Consider the following 16,240-nt stretch of genomic DNA (forward strand, 5'->3'; position numbering starts at 1 on the left):
TTCTGGATCCTGGGCATAATATTTATGAAATTTAATATTCTACTTTAGTCTTAAAAAAAAAAATTATAAAAGGCACAGGGCTTTGTTAGCTTGTATTGAGCATACAATCAATTAAACTTGGGTTTTTTTCTTTTTTGTTTTGTTTGTTTTCTAATTTTAAATATAAAGAATCTTCAAGTGGCTGTACCCTCATTTGTAGTTAAACTGTATTTAAAAAAAAAAGCTTAAGGCTAGGAGGATCTGAAATATAACAGAGACACAGGTAATCTGGTTAGATTTATTTACTCCTTTTTTTTGGATATGATCTTCTTGAATCTTGATTCTCTTACTTAGAAGCGTAAGAATTCAGTGTTGTTAGCAATGTGAATTTCAACTTAGTGTCTTTTTTTTTTACTTTGAATTCACTCTTCTTCCATCTTAGTTTTTTTTTTTTTTTTTTTTTTAAAGGAGAGAAATGTAGAAATTTGGAGTTATTGCAAGCAAGTGTTACTCATTTGGGGAAGGGAGAGGGAAATCACTAGTGGGATTTGCTTGATTTATTTTCTCCCCATGTTTCCTTTCCTTATTAAATTCTTTTTTATATATGACAAATATTAACAAACATGCTAATTTCCACTTAGAAAGAATAGGAAAAAGGACTGTCTTTGCTTATCTTGTTCTTTTGAACTTCTGCACACTTCTATTTATTTTAAAATGCTTCAATAATATTTTTGTCTTTTTAAAAATATCTCTACTCCTTTCTTGCAACAACAAAAAGTCACATATTGACTGAGTCTGAAAACTTAAGTTTTGCACTTTTTTCTTGTCCATTATCTCCACTAAAAGGCAACACGATTCATCAGTGTTCTGTATTTTTGCTCACTACATTGATCAGAGTTAAAGAACTTTTTAAAAACTTTTTTAAAGAACTCTTTCATAGTTGTTTTCTTTTGCATTATTATAGAAAATTATATAGTTTTCTTGATTCTGTTCCTTTTTCTTAGGATCAGTTCATGTAATGTACCCTTTTGTCATTTTTTGTTTCAGTAATATTACATTATATTTATCTTAATTTATTCAGCCATACCTAATAGTTATCCACTTTTATTTCTAATTCTTTGCTACCACAAAAAATGCGGATAAAAGTATTTTTGCTCATAAATCCTTTTCCTTTTTACCAAGTATTGCTGGATCATAATTTAGTAACTTTTTAATGTCTAGCTCCAAACTGCTGCTCCAAATTCATATCTCCACCAACTGCAACATTGTGAGTGTTGTACCATACTTCCTTTGACAATTGTTTTTTTCCCCCTTTTTCTCATCTTTGCCATGTGTGAACTATTATCTCAGTTAATTAGTTTGCATTTCTTTTTTCATTAGTGATTTGTATATATTTTCCTATAGTTGTTGATGAGTTTGCTTATTTTAGATGAAAGTGATGAGGATGAAGATGACCTCTTGAAAAGGACGGGAAATTTTATAACCACATCAGCTTCTTTACCACGTGGAATCCTGCAGGTGAGAGAATAAATACTGATTTAATTTATTTTTATGTTTTTTGTACAAATCTCATATGCTACCATAAGTTCTTAGTATTCTGGGCCAGTTCTTATTACATAGTTTAATTCTGGTTCTTGAGTAGAGATGTACAGTATCATTCCATCCTTGGGGTTGGACAGGTTTTCTCCCTATTTGTCTTCATAAATATTTGTGGATTTTCTTTTGTTACATTAGGCTGTGTTATTTTTAAAGGGATCTAGCTAGAAAGTATTGTCAAACTCTAGAACTATGGGAGTTGGGAATCCTATATATTTTTTCTTGGTTCTTTGTGTCTCTTAACTAGGCAACTACTTTTTCTCTCAATAAAAAGGGAATGGTAGAACAAAGGAGAGTGAGATTATATCAAAGCCAAGATACAGACCAAATTTTACAGATACAAAAGTGTTGGAAGATGTCTAAGCTATTCCTCTCCCATTTCCTCCCAAACCCAACATATATGGACAAACTTTTTAGAAGATAGAACCAAAGCCCAGAACAATTATGACTTGCCTTAGATCACATAACTACTACCTGGTCATAAAGCTAGGACTAGATTCCACGGCTCATTTTTCAGTCTTTTGGGTCTTCGCTTATGCCATTATTTATACTCAAAAAGATATTTTGTTCCTGGAAGTACATAAAAAAACTTTTTGCTATATAATTCAATGTAGTAAACATTGTATGTTTACTATGTTGCAAAGCAGAATCAATGCTGGGGATACACAGTTGGAAGATTAGATGGTCTTGGTTAACTTGCTATGGATTTCTTCTTGATGTAATGGTATTAAGGCTGTTATATTTGTTTTGTTTCCTCTTGCACAGATGAAGAGCTGCTTGAATGCAAATGCTGAACGTCCTTCTTCTGCTAAGATCTCCTCAGTGCAGTTCCATCCTTGTGCTCAAGTTATTATGGTTGCTGGTTTGGATAATGCTATATCCCTATTTCAGGCATGTATTTACTTTTATGGAGACTGAACAGTGGTAATGACATAGGAACAACGTGTGTTTGTGTTTAGAAGGAGAGGTGAAGACGTAATAACCGGAGAAATTTTTCTGGACTTTTTTTACAGGTTGATGGAGAAACAAATCCTAAAATCCAGAGCATCTATTTAGAACAATTTCCTGTCTATAGGGCCCGTTTCAGTGCCAATGGAGAAGAAGTGCTAGCCACAAGTAATCTCAGCAAGATACTTTATGTGTATGACATGATGGGTGGAAATATAATTCCTGTGCATCAAGTAAGGGGTAAGGCTTTCTGAGAACAGTGTTGCAATATTTGTTTCTTTTGAGATTAGTGTAAATTTAGTTAAGATCTTTGTAATCACTATTTCTCAAGCTTCCTAAAATTCTTTTCTAGTTCATTAACAAATTTTATTAGTTGTTTCAAGTATACTATTTGGTGATCATCTCCAAATTTGCTGCATCATATAGGTGAATCCATTTGATTTTTTTTTTTTTACTTATTTTACGAATTTTACTATATAACATAGTGGATGGTGAGCCACTACAGCCCTCAAGAGTCAGGAAGATTTAGAATCAAATTATGTCTCTTAACACATACTAACTTTTTGATCCAGGGCCAACATCTTCAGATTAATTTACAGATCTGTATTAGTGCTAGGAGTTTGCTCATAGAGTTATATATTTTGATGAGATCACAGATCTGGACTATTAATTAGATCATATTAATGTATTGATATTTATTTCATCATCTGTTATTGGATAATATTTAGATTGTTTTCAGTTCTTTGTAATTATATATTGTGGTGCCATAAAAATCTTTAAAAAAAATTGTTATTTTAATATTTTTGTGACAACAATGAAATTATTGAGTCAAAATCATTTATAATTTTTTCAATGTACTGCCAATTTGTTCTCTAGAAATAGTCTATAAATTTGCCATTCCATGGGATAGCTAGGTGGCTGGGGCAGTTAGGTGGTGCAGTGGATAGGGCACCAGCCCTGAAGTCAGGAGGACCTGAGTTCAAATCTGGTCTCAGATACTTAACACTTCCTAGCTGTGTGACCCTGGGCAAGTCACTTAACTCCAATTGCCTCAGCAAAAAAAAAAAAGAAAGAAATTGCCATTCCACCATCTGTAAATGAGTAGTAGCTTCTTCACAACTCTACTAAGTTTTTTGTTTTTATTTTTGCAAATTGTTTGGATATGAAGTTAATTCATAGTTTAATAGTTGATAGTTTTTGTTTCTGGTCTAACAGATTTTTTAAAACTATATTTTCTTTCTCTTTATTTAATTGTTAAGTTAAAAAAACAGATTTTTAGGCAGCAGAGACAGCTGGTGGAACAGAGGATAGAATAACTTAAATGAAGTTACATAAAAATTTACGTAAGTAAATTGTAGTTGTTGCAGTAAAACTTATTAAAATCAAAGATCATGTTATATAAAGTAAGAGGAATAAACTGGAGACTAAATAATATAACCCTAAAGAATTGGTAGGTCAGAGAACAAATATCTCTAAACATTTTTATTAACAAAAATGAGAAAGACCATGTTAGTAATATGGGAATGCAACTAAAAATACTAGAACTAGCAAATTTTAAAACCTTATATAAATACCAAAATAAAAATCCTGAAAACTTAGGAAATTGACAAAATTGGAAACAAAAATTGAATTAGTAAATAAAAGGTACTTTTTTCCTCTGAAAAAAAACAGAGAAAAATCAAATTACTAGTTTGAAAAATGAAAAAAGAATTTACAACATTAGAAACTATATCATTAAAGGAAAGGCAGAGGAAAGGGAATGAGCATTTATGTCACACTTACTTTGTGTCAAGCCCCTAATCCACTGAAATGCTTTTACTTGGATTATATCATTTGATCTTCAATATGGCCCTGCAAGGTAAGTGCCGTTAGCCACCTTTTGCAGATGAGGAAATTGAGGTAAACAGGTTAAATGATTTGTCCAAGTCACTAGTAAGTATCTGAGGTCAAAAGTTGAACTTTGATTTTTTCTGACCTTAATCCCATTATTTTATCCGCTGTTCCACTGGCTGCCTCTGGTGCCTAAAACTGAAAATCTAATGAAATAATTGAACGTGTACCTATCAGAATAGAATGGGAAACAATTCAAATAACCAAATTTTACAGAATGATAAATGAATTTCCAAAGAAAAAATTTCAGGACTGCCTGGATTTATGAGTGAATTTTCTCCAACATTCAAAAATGAATTCCAGTATTACATAAATAGTTTGTAAAAATAGTAAGGGGATTCCTCCAAATGTCTTCTGTGACACAGATATGGTCTTGATATATAAAGAAAGGAGAATAAAAACAGAAAAAAGGAAACTATTGACCAGTCTCCCTAATGAACATAAATGCAAAAGTTTTAAATAAAATATTAAGAGACTAAAATAATATCACAAAGATTATGTGCTATGATCAGATTATACTAGGAGTGCAGACTTCGTTTAATAGGAAAACTTGAAGATTAATTATGCAACAGTAATTTTTGTAAGGAAAAACTGGAGGAAACAGGAAGAAATGAACCTTTTCCTAACATGATAAATAGTACATATCCAAAATCAAGAGCTATCATTATATTGTGAGACAATTAGAATACTTTTTAGTAAATTAAAGGTTGAAACAAGGATGTCCATTGTTGCCCTTTCTGTTTGACATATCACTAGGAATGCTGTCTATAGTGGTAAAATAATTGTGGAATTAGTATTGTAAAAATAATTATACAAATATGGTGGTATACTTAAAATACCCTAGGGATTTGACTGAAAATTAATGGAAACCATTCAGGACCAGAGATAAATTGCCAAGGATCTTTTGTTAGATGAAGATACTTTTTTAAGTAAAAAATGTCAACAGCAGGCTGAAACTGCCTGCACATGAAATATGTTTAGCACAAAGATCACTCCAAAGGCTAAGGCTCAAAAAGAAGTCAGTAAATTTACTACATTTTTTTTTTTTTACACTACTTTCATTCCAACAAATAAACCATTTGCTCAGCTCTAAATCTGCCTGTAGAGTTACTTTCTTGGACTTTTGCCTGGCTTTTGTGCTTTCTTGTTTTGACTTTGCTCCTGATCCTGCCACATTGCTGTTTTGTCTGTATCTTGGATGCGCCTTTCTCTAATCTCTGCATAGTCTTGGCAGTAGTCCTCTCTTTTGCTTCTTTTTGACACTTCACTATAAGAACTCGTAGTAGGGCAACTTCCATCACAGCTTGCTCAGTTGAGGATTTAGCTATGGAGCCACAGCATACTAAGCATTTTCTAATGCTCTTGTATTGAAATTATACTAAGTCATGAGGTTGGTATCTTGAGGTTGGTATTCAATATGTTGTATTATGTAAGTTGGAAAACTATTGAAGTCTTTGAAAAGGAGTCTTATTTGAATGATTTAGAGTCATGGGGAGGGGGAGAAAGGGGCTTTGGCGGATAGACCTTAGCCACCTCCCCTTGATCAAGGGCCCTTAAGGCATCGGTCATAGCAAGTTTAGTTTGTCCAACTAAAATAGGTTTGATAATTACTTAGAAGCCCTTTTTATTTTTTGGGCAGGAGTTTCTAGGGCTTGAGGAGAGGCTTGACCCTTGGACATGAATTGTTTTCCTCAGACTTCTTCCTTAGATCTTTTTGTCATAAACTACTGAAGTTTGAGTGTATTGAATAGAGACTGTCACTTTTCTGTACTGCACCATTTTTCTGCCTCCGGATCTAAGGAGATACCTGTGCAGCCTCCTGAAGGAGCGGCTGTGTTGGCTGCGTTTTCCCTAAAGTTTAATGGTACTTAGCAGCTATATCATTTTGGCTCTCTTGTTTTACATGGCAATATTGTGGAAGGATTGTTTCTTGCTTTGTGTTTGTTTCCTTGTCCGTGTACTTAACCTTAGATGCATTTGTTTACTTGTCTTTTGTTCAGCGTCCCCAGATCTGCTTTACTTACAAGACCTCTTAGGTACCTGTCCTATGGGTGTTAATCTTTAAGCTTTAAGCTCCAGGAAGTATTTTATTAACTTTAAATGTGAATTATTACCAAGCAGGGTAGTGGTTGGCACAGTGTGTGCCAATAGAGAAGCAGTATAATGAAAGACTTGAATGGCTTGGAGAGAGGACAGGGACACCCTGCAGGGAGTATAGCTGTCTGCTTCTGTTCCTGACAGACCCTGTAAGCAGAGTAAGCTTGGGTATTGTGCAGGGACTAATCTTGTAGTGCTTTTTTTTTTTTTTTTTTTTTTTTTTTTAATTTTTATTTAATAGCCTTTTATTTACAGCATATATACATGGGTAACTTTACAGCATTAACAATTGCCAAATCTCTTGTTCCAATTTTTCACCTCTTACCCCCCCACCCCCTCCCCTAGATGGCAGGATGACCAGTAGATGTTAAATATATTAAAATATAAATTAGATACACAATAAGTATACCTGACCAAAACGTTATTTTGCTGTACATCTTGTAGTGCTTTTAAAAACCCTAGGAGGCATTCATTATTTGTAGCTCACAGAGCCTCTCTGTACACTATTGCAGTCCAGCTGTATACAGCTTGATGGTCTTTTCAGTTGTGTTCTGTGAGCTTAGAATGACTTTGAGTGTTAATAAATGAGATTGATTGAAATGATTTATCCCTATTGAAGTCATTTGTTCCTTTTTTTCAAGGTTTAAAGGAGAAGTTTGTCAGAAACTTTGAAGTATCTCCAAATGGATCTTTTTTACTCTTAAATGGTTCTTCAGGATATTTTCATCTACTTTCAATGAAGGTGACTTACTGCTAATTCTTTTTTTTTTTTTTTTTTGTCTTGTATCCCAAACTGGGACTCTTAAACATTCCCAGGTTGTTCTATAGATGAACCTAGAGTCTCAAATAAGGAAGCATAGACCTCTGAAGAAACCTGACTTCTTAGGGGAGGATAATCTTCAAAATAGAGAAGAGCAAAAGTGAATTTGGAAAATAGAAAGGTGGTTTTAATGTGGTCCTGAACAATTTGTTGATTCCTATTTATGTTTTAGACTAAAGAATTGATTGGCAGTATGAAAATAAATGGAAAGGCAGCTGCATCAGCTTTCTCATCAGATAGCACAAAGATATATGCCAGCTCTGGTAAGTTTAATGACTAATAGAATGGTATGGATGTGTTCATTAAAATCTTTTATTTTAATAAATCAAATTTTATTTCTGTTTTCTTGAATTTTAATTTCTTGCTTTGAGTGGGCAAATAGTGGAATAAAAACAAGTTTTAAACTTTAAACTTTGTTTATTCAACCTTTATCCTTTTTGCCAGTCAGTAGTAATGAATTTCTTATGATGTGCTAATTTTGATTGAAAAATTTAAAATGCAAAAGCTTATTTACAAGAGGAGATCATATGTTGCTATAATTTTATAGTTGTGTACAGGTTATATGAGTAACTGTTAAGAGGAGTTTGAATTTTAAGAAGCAGATTGTATTAGAAATATAAAATATTTATTAGAAATATTAGATATATTATAATATAAAATATATTTTATATTAGAAATATAAAATGATTAGTTATGTTATATTGTAGCTGTCACTAAACATAGCTCAAAGAGAATTTATTGTCTTTCTTCCTTAACACCCTGCCTGTTACTGCAGAGGGGATAATAGCATCCTCTCCTCAGGCTCACAACTGAGGAGTTACCGAAATTTTTTTCTGGCCCTCCTACCTCTGAAGATATTTTACCTTTGAGAGGGGAGATAATAACTAAGGATTAGAGAAGAAAGAGAGGGGCGTGCGTGTGTGTGTGTGTGTGTGTGTGTGTGTGTGTGTGTGTGTTGTATAAGTATAAATTGTTATGTTTTATTTTTCTTGTTAATAAAATTCTTCCCTAATTTCTCTTCATTCTGTTTATTCTTCATTTCTTACACTGCAGTAATATTCCCTTGAATTCATATGCCACATTTTGATTTATCTTACGAAATCTGGTGGAGTCACTCTTTCCACAATTTTTTTTTACATCACACACACAAATGCTACTATAAATATTTTGTTGTATTTAAGAACTTTCCCTTAGTAAGGTTTTTTCCTTGAATATGTATCCAGTCTTGGTATCATTGAGTCAGTTAGTGACTTTTTTAGTGTAGAAAATAATAATTAGAACTACATCTCTAATATAATGACAGTGCAGTAGATAAAATGCCTCTCTTCCTAAAGTCTTTCCCACATTTGCCATTTTTATTTTTTGTCATCTTTGCCATTCTGGTAAATGTAAGGTGAGACATTTATTCAATTTGCCATTTTTTTTATTTTAAATAATTTTAAACAGTTTTTCCTATAATTGGTGATAGTTTGTATTTCTTTGAAAACTGCTTATTCTTCTCTGATCACTTAAATGTCTTAAGGGTGTTTCTGTGACATTGTTAGGAATGAACATTCATACTTCCTGGATAAAATATAAGCTCCTTAAGGGCAAGGACCGTTTTCATTTTACTTTTTGTAACTCGCACACACATGCACTATGTTAAGAACTTAACACTTATTGATTGTATTTACATTGAGCTCTGTTTGAACAAGAATTCCTTTGCTTTCATTAGACACCATCTTCTTGGCATCTGCTAATTGAAATGTCTTTTTGACATAGATTTAGGCGTAACACTTAAACAGTGTTTTTTGTTTTTTGTTTTTTTTTCCTTTTAGCTAGACTATGATTTCACTGGTGTGGTAGAGTGGAAACGCCTTTGTAATTTCCTATCTTAATGAGTTTCCTGGGGCACCTAGAGGTTCAGGGAATTGTCTTTGAGCATACAGTCTATGCCAGTAGCAGGATTTGAATTTAGGTCTTCCTAATTTCAGTCTTCCCCTTACTCCCTATGCTATGTGCTTCAACAATATGAAAGTCTTGTTAAAGTGAAATGTTTTTCAAAATATTCTAATGGTGATATTTTGAAGATATGAGCTTTTAAAACTTCTTTGGGAATTAGAAAGGTATAGTATCCATTGAGTTCTTGTCCATATACATAAATTCAATCCAATAATGCCAATTTTTTTTTAAAATTGTTTGCATTTTTTTTTTTTTTAACATAGTTATTTCAGATTGAATCCATCTGAGGTGTAAGGCTTGTTGGAAGTTAAAGGTCAGGGGTAGGAAATTCCAGGTGTGAGTGAAAGGTGTGGATAGGCAATCTTATATTTTCACAGATAATAATTGTTCATTTAGTCATCTTGTTGTTCAGTCTTTTCAACTCATCATGATCGTATTTGAAGTTTTCTTGGTAAAGATACTGGAATGGTTTGCCATTTCCATTTCTAGTTCATTTTCTAGCTGAGGAAGCCTAAGCAGATAGGGGTAAGTGACTGACCTGTCCAAGGTCTTATAGCTAGTAAGTGCCTGAGGCCACATTGAATCTTGGTTTTCCTAATTCCAGACTTGATGCTCTCTCTATCTAGTGATCTTAGTCTTTTCCAAAAAATGTTATCCAGACCCAATAGTTTATTCAGCACTAAAAATTCCAAACCATTTTGAGTAATTTAAAATGTTATAGATTTAGGAATTCACATTCCAACAAAGAAAAGAGGAGATAATAAATAACTGGCTAAATAATACAGTACTATTTTTATGGACCATGGGATCACAAAGACTTGGACACAACTGATTGAATGAACGACAAATTTATTTATTTTTTTTTTACTTAGCTACTGCTTCTCCCTGGAAATTGCTAAATGTTGTATGAGATAAGTGATTTTAGGTCATCTCCAAGATAGAAAGGTTCCATACTTTGTTTCTTTCTCTGCCTATCTTTGTTTCATTGGTCACCTTCTGGAATGTGGGGAAAAGTTACCTAATATAAACTCATCTTGTAAGATTTAGGAAGTATATAGGGATTTCTCCTTATCTTGTGTCTTTGATTACTCTCCAAACTTTCCTGCCCTGTGACCTGGAAGCTGCATTTATTTATTTATTTATTTTTATTTTTTTTTTATTTAATAGCCTTTTATTTACAGGTTATATTCATGGGTAACTTTACAGCATTAACAATTGCCAAACCTCTTGTTCCAATTTTTCACCTCTTACCCCCCCACCCCCTCCCCTAGATGGCAGGATGACCAGTAGATGTTAAATACATTAAAATATAAATTAAATACACAATAAGTATATATGACCAAAACGTTATTTTGCTGTACAAAAAGAATCAGACTTTGAAATATTGTACAATTAGCTTGTGAAGGAAATCAAAAATGCAGGTGGGCATAAATATAGCGATTGGGAATTCAATGTAATGGTTTTTAGTCATCTCCCAGAGTTCTTTCTCTGGGCGTAGCTGGTTCAGTTCATTACTGCTCCATTGGAAATGATTTGGTTGATCTCGTTGCTGAGGATGGCCAGGTCCATCAGAACTGGTCATCATATAATATTGTTGTTGAAGTATATAATGATCTCCTGGTCCTGCTCATTTCACTCAGCATCAGTTCGTGTAAGTCTCTCCAGGCCTTTCTGAAATCATCCTGTTGGTCATTTCTTACAGAACAGTAATATTCCATAATATTCATATATCACAATTTATTCAGCCATTCTCCAACTGATGGACATCCATTCAGTTGTGGAAGCTGTATTTAAAGAACAAACATTCCTGTTTTGTCCTAGTTTCCCCCTCCCCCCTTTTTTTTAGTAATTTTATTTTTTCAGGTTATACATGTACATTAACTTTTTTTAAATACACATTTCTTTATGAATCATGTTGGGAGAGAAAAATCCAAACAAAAAGGAAAAATGAGAGAAACAAAAAAGAAAAGAACATAGCTTGATTTACATTTAATAACCATAGTTCTCTTTTTGGATGCATATGGCATTTTCTGTGCAAAGATTATTGAGATTATTTTGGTTCACTAAAGCATTGAGAAGAACCAAGTCTTTCATAAGATGATCCTCCCACAATCTTTCTGTTATGTTCAATGAATTCCTGGTTCTGCTTGTTTCACTCAGAATTAATTCATGTAAATCTTTCCAGGCCTTTCTAAAATCAGATTGTTCTTTTTTTTTTTAAAGCTTTTTATTTACAAAACATATGCATGGGTAATTTTTTAACACTGACCTTTACAAAACCTTTTGTTCTAAATTTTCCCCTTCTTCCCCCCTCTCCTTCCCCTAGGTGGCAGGTATTCCAATACATGTTAAATAAGTACAAAAAAATCATGTTTCTGATTTATCTTGATATAAGTTTAAAGTGTTAAATGGTTTCTTCTACTTACGCTTTTCTATTGTGGACCTGGGGTAGGTTCTTATTGTTCTTTTTTATTATTTTACTTTACTTTTAAGAAAATTAGTAAATAAAAAGTCCTGGATTTGGAATCAAAAGAATCTTGAGTTCAAATACTACCTATGATACTTATAAGACAAATCACTTAATTTCTTATGAGCTTCAGATAATACTCTACAACCTATGTCCTGAGTCATACAGATCAATTGATTTCTGTTCCTGAAGTAAATTCTTACGTAATAAAGAAATTCTGCATTTTTTTTTGTATTTTTCCATATAACTTAATTTTCAAATATCTTAGGAACTACCTAATCTCTTTCTTTTCCTTTGGTTCCTTGAAGAAGCGGTATTCTGTTCCTTTTGGTCTTCAGACTCACTCTTAGCCTTCACATTAAAATGAACTCATTAGTTTCTTCTGAATTTGGAGAAACTAATGAGTTCATTTTAATGTGAAGGCTAATAAGAATCCATGGAATTTTTTGTATTAGCCTTCATTTTAGAGTATTCTTCAATTTAGGGTAATTTATTCCTCTTTTTAAATTAAAAAAAAAAAAGAAATAAAGGTAAGCCTTTAAACTCTTATCCAACATATATTTTATGGAAACATTCTTTAGAAAGGAAAGTAAGAGCTAGAATTTTTTCTTAGGTTTGTGGTACAGTATCCTAATCAGACAAGTGAATTTTAGGACATTTGTTCACTTTTGGCCTGAGATGGGAGGCAAAATTTCATGAGGTTTAGTCATAGCAGCACAGTTAATGTTTGGGTCAACTTTAAAGAAAATAAGGATACTCATCAAACTTTTAGGGAATTATTAAATTTAGCATTTAAAGCCCTGATTTATTGTTTAAAACCTCTAGTAATCTACCATGAAATATAGCTACTTTCTTATCACTGACCTAAGTTTAATATGTGGTTAGAACTTTCTTTTTTAATTGTCATAGAGTATCCTATGTAATACTTACTAGTATGTCCACCTGGTAACTTCAAGAACTGATAGGTTTATTTGCCTGTAGATTGTAAAATTATAATGTTACCTCTGATCTTTTGTTCTTTCATTCAGTGGATGGTGAAGTTTACATTTGGGATGTGAATTCCAGGAAATGTCTGAACAAATTTACTGATGAAGGGTGTTTGCGTGGATTAAGCATTGCTGTGTCTAGGAATGGACAATATGTTGCTTGTGGGTGAGTAACCTCTTACTGTTTAATATTAATGACAGTTCTGTATATTTTAAATAATACAGAATTATAAAATTAATTTTCATAGAATTGATTCAAAATTCTATTTTGATGGCCTAAATTCAGATACACTTTTTGCTTGCTGCCATAATATATGATTTAATTTTAGTGTTTTTGTAGCAGCTGTTGAACCAGTAAAATACAGGATGACTTTATAATTGCATTTTGTTTTATAACTGAAATGTAGCAGTTTTGCCTTATCCTAACATTTTTGGAACTATTTTTACTCTCCTGCTGCTAAAGGGGGAATTTCCTAGAAAAATATACAGGAATGGGTCATTAGCCTTGTGCTGTTTTAACATTTTTAATGCTTTCTTGGATATAGGTTTAGCTGGCCTCCCTGTCAAATTTGTAGATGACGACACCAAGCTTAAAGAGAGTTTTAATATATTGGTTCTTTGAGTCTGACTCCAAAAAAGATCTTGATAGGCTAGAATTAAACTGGAAAAAAACATCTTTTATAACAAAGAACTTTATGTAAAATATAAATTTTGCTTATTTCAAAGGATTTCTTCACTATTGAAGTTTTTTCTTAAAATTAACATTGTTTTTCTTCCTTCCCTATTATCTCTTTCCAATTTATAGTTTTTTTCTGGAGTAAAAGCAATTTTTTTTTCCCCATACAAAAAAAATGTCATAGTGGAAAGAACACTAAGACTTGGAAGTCAAAAGATCTGAGTTCTTACTTAAGTTTGCCACTTGCTGGCTGTGCAACCTTGGGAAGCTCATTGCTTCATCAGGAAGATGAGGCCAAAATTCTTATTCCGTTTACCTTGCTGGGTAATAGGAGTTAGTCATCAATCAGCAAGTATTTATTAAAACACTTTTTTAATGGTGTTCCAGGCACAATGCTAAATGCTAAGAGCCTTGTAATGGGGGAAGATAAAATGCAAAAGGGAAGTTGAATTATGTTGGGAGTAAGGGAGTCGTATATAGATAGAGGCATGGTGGCTAAATCTGGAGAGAATGAATGTAGATTCCAGGAAGAACTCAGGAGTGTGACAAGGGGCCTACCCACAGGCGAGGAAGTCAGAAGGAGCTGAGGTTTGTTGGCTAAGTTGAGAAAAGGAAGATGTCCCGCCTGGGGCTTTTCCCCAAAATGGAGATTCCAGGAAGAATTGAACCAATGGGAGAACCATTCAAATGAGATGGCTGTAGAATCTTAAGCGTTCTGAAAGATGTTTATAAATTGTAAAGTAGCATTTACATTTATTCTGGTATTACATAAAAATCTAGTTTTTTAAGAATCATATTTTTACATCTAGAAGCTTTTTAGAAAATCTTATATCCCTTCATTTTATAAATAGGGAAACTGAGGTTCAGAGCAATTGGGTGATTTACCTAGGGTTATTTTATTCACAACATCTGGTCTCTAATTTAAATTTCCTGACTCCACATCTTGTGTTTGTTGCATTGTTATGTATAGTCATTACAAAAATTGATTGTCCTTGAACTCCTATGTGGAATTTATTTATTTATTTATTTTATCTTTTCTAGCTTTTTTTTTTTTTTTATTATAGCTTTTTATTTACAAGACGCATGCATGGGTAATTTTTAAGCATTGATCCTTGAAAAACCTTCTGTTCCAACTTTTCCCCTCCTTTTCCACTCCCCTAGATAGATGGCAGGTAGACCATACATGTTAAGTATGTTAAAGTATATGTTAAATATAATATATGTATACCTATATATATAGTTATCTTGCTGCACAAGAAAAATCAGATTTAGAAATAAGGTAAAAATTACCTGAGAAGGAAAACAAAAATGTAAGCTGACAAAAACGGGAGGAGTGGAAATGCTATGTTGTGGTCCACACTCATTTCCCATGGTTCTTTCGCTGAGTGTAGCTGGTTCTCTTCATTATTGAACAATTGGAATTGATTTGGTTCATCTCATTGTTAAAGAGAGCCACATGCATCAGAATTGATCATCTCCTAAATGGCATTTTTAAAAAGCCTGGATTTGCTTCCCTTTACCCCCAATCTAATTTGAAAACAGTTTTTCACAATCTATATCTTCATGAAGATAATATTTTAGTGCATGAATTTTTACATGAAGACATGAAATTGCTAGAAAATACTCTAAATGCTAAAATGTTTGCTACAGCTTTAGCTGATGTAAAAATGTTGACAATGAAAAGATAAAAATATGACTTATGAGGTGTCAGGGGAAACCTTTATTTAATAGGCGACCAGTTTCTATACTTTCAAAGGTCTCCAAATTAAACCCAAGCATTTGCCACACAGTATTATCTTTGTAGCTAGCAAAAAACATCACCTGCTACTCTATAAGGGTTACTTGTCTAAATGAGGCTGAACAGGAAAGCAGGAAGTAGAACCAGGGGAGAAGGGTGCTAATATTCCTAATGCTCTTAAAAGTCTTTTGGGGTCTTCCAGTTGCAGAAAAAAGATAAGAATTACCTATTTGAAGCTTAATATAAATGCTTTTGATTTAATTAATACTTGATTTTGTTATTTAATATGCAAGTGTCCTTTTTTCTTATAATTAATCAAAGTGTTAAAATACGAAATTATCTTCTATTTTCTGAACATCTTGATCTTCAAAAACACATATGTTTGAGATCTTATCTTTGGGTAATGTAGTTGAGGTCTGTAGAACTAACTAGTTTAATAGTGCTTATCTTAAGACTATAAACATATTCAAGTATATATAAATAATTCCAGTTTCTCCTAGTTTTCATAATTGACAGTCAATATTCCTTTATATCCAGTTCATATAGATTGTGAAAATTCTTATTGTTTTATGGTGATTTGAGCTTGATATTTGCTTTCTTTTTTCTTTCATAGTTCTAGTTCTGGTGTGGTAAATATCTATAATCAAGATACTTGTCTTCGAGAAAGTAACCCGAAGCCAATAAAAGCCATAATGAATTTGGTTACTGGAGCTACTTCTATGGTCTTCAATCCTACCACAGAAATTCTAGCTATAGCTTCTAATGAAACAAATGAAGCTGCTAGATTGGTAACTTTTTAAACTTTTCTTTTTAGTATTGATAATAGCTCTTAATCCAAGTTGGGGATTTGAAAAAGAGATTAGAAAAGAAAATACTGGTTTAAAAAAGAAAAATGAAACTATATCTCTCTTCCTATTTTTTTAAAATTATAGCTTTTTATATACAAAACAAATGCATGGGTAATTTTTCAACATTGACCCTTGCAAAAACTTCTGTTTCAACTTTTCCCCTTCTTCCCTCCACCCTCTCCCCTAGATTGCAGGTAGTCCCATACACGTTAAATATGTTAAAGTATATGTTAAATACAATATATGTATATATA

General features: G+C 32.6%; 1 protein-coding gene across 1 annotated transcript in view; it reads left to right on the top strand.

The window, feature by feature from the left end:
* UTP18 (UTP18 small subunit processome component) overlaps positions 1 to 16,240 on the top strand; it is a 37,022-nt gene that overhangs the window by 8,688 nt on the left and 12,094 nt on the right. Inside the window, exons 5-11 of the mRNA XM_031966430.1 lie at positions 1,409 to 1,497; positions 2,341 to 2,466; positions 2,589 to 2,763; positions 7,152 to 7,252; positions 7,503 to 7,593; positions 12,767 to 12,890; positions 15,752 to 15,926. Of these exons, the coding sequence (XP_031822290.1) occupies positions 1,409 to 1,497; positions 2,341 to 2,466; positions 2,589 to 2,763; positions 7,152 to 7,252; positions 7,503 to 7,593; positions 12,767 to 12,890; positions 15,752 to 15,926 (881 nt within the window). The remainder of the gene's footprint in view (positions 1 to 1,408; positions 1,498 to 2,340; positions 2,467 to 2,588; positions 2,764 to 7,151; positions 7,253 to 7,502; positions 7,594 to 12,766; positions 12,891 to 15,751; positions 15,927 to 16,240) is intronic.

This window comes from Sarcophilus harrisii, chromosome 4, assembly GCF_902635505.1.
Source record: "Sarcophilus harrisii chromosome 4, mSarHar1.11, whole genome shotgun sequence".
NCBI classification, from domain to species: domain Eukaryota; kingdom Metazoa; phylum Chordata; class Mammalia; order Dasyuromorphia; family Dasyuridae; genus Sarcophilus; species Sarcophilus harrisii.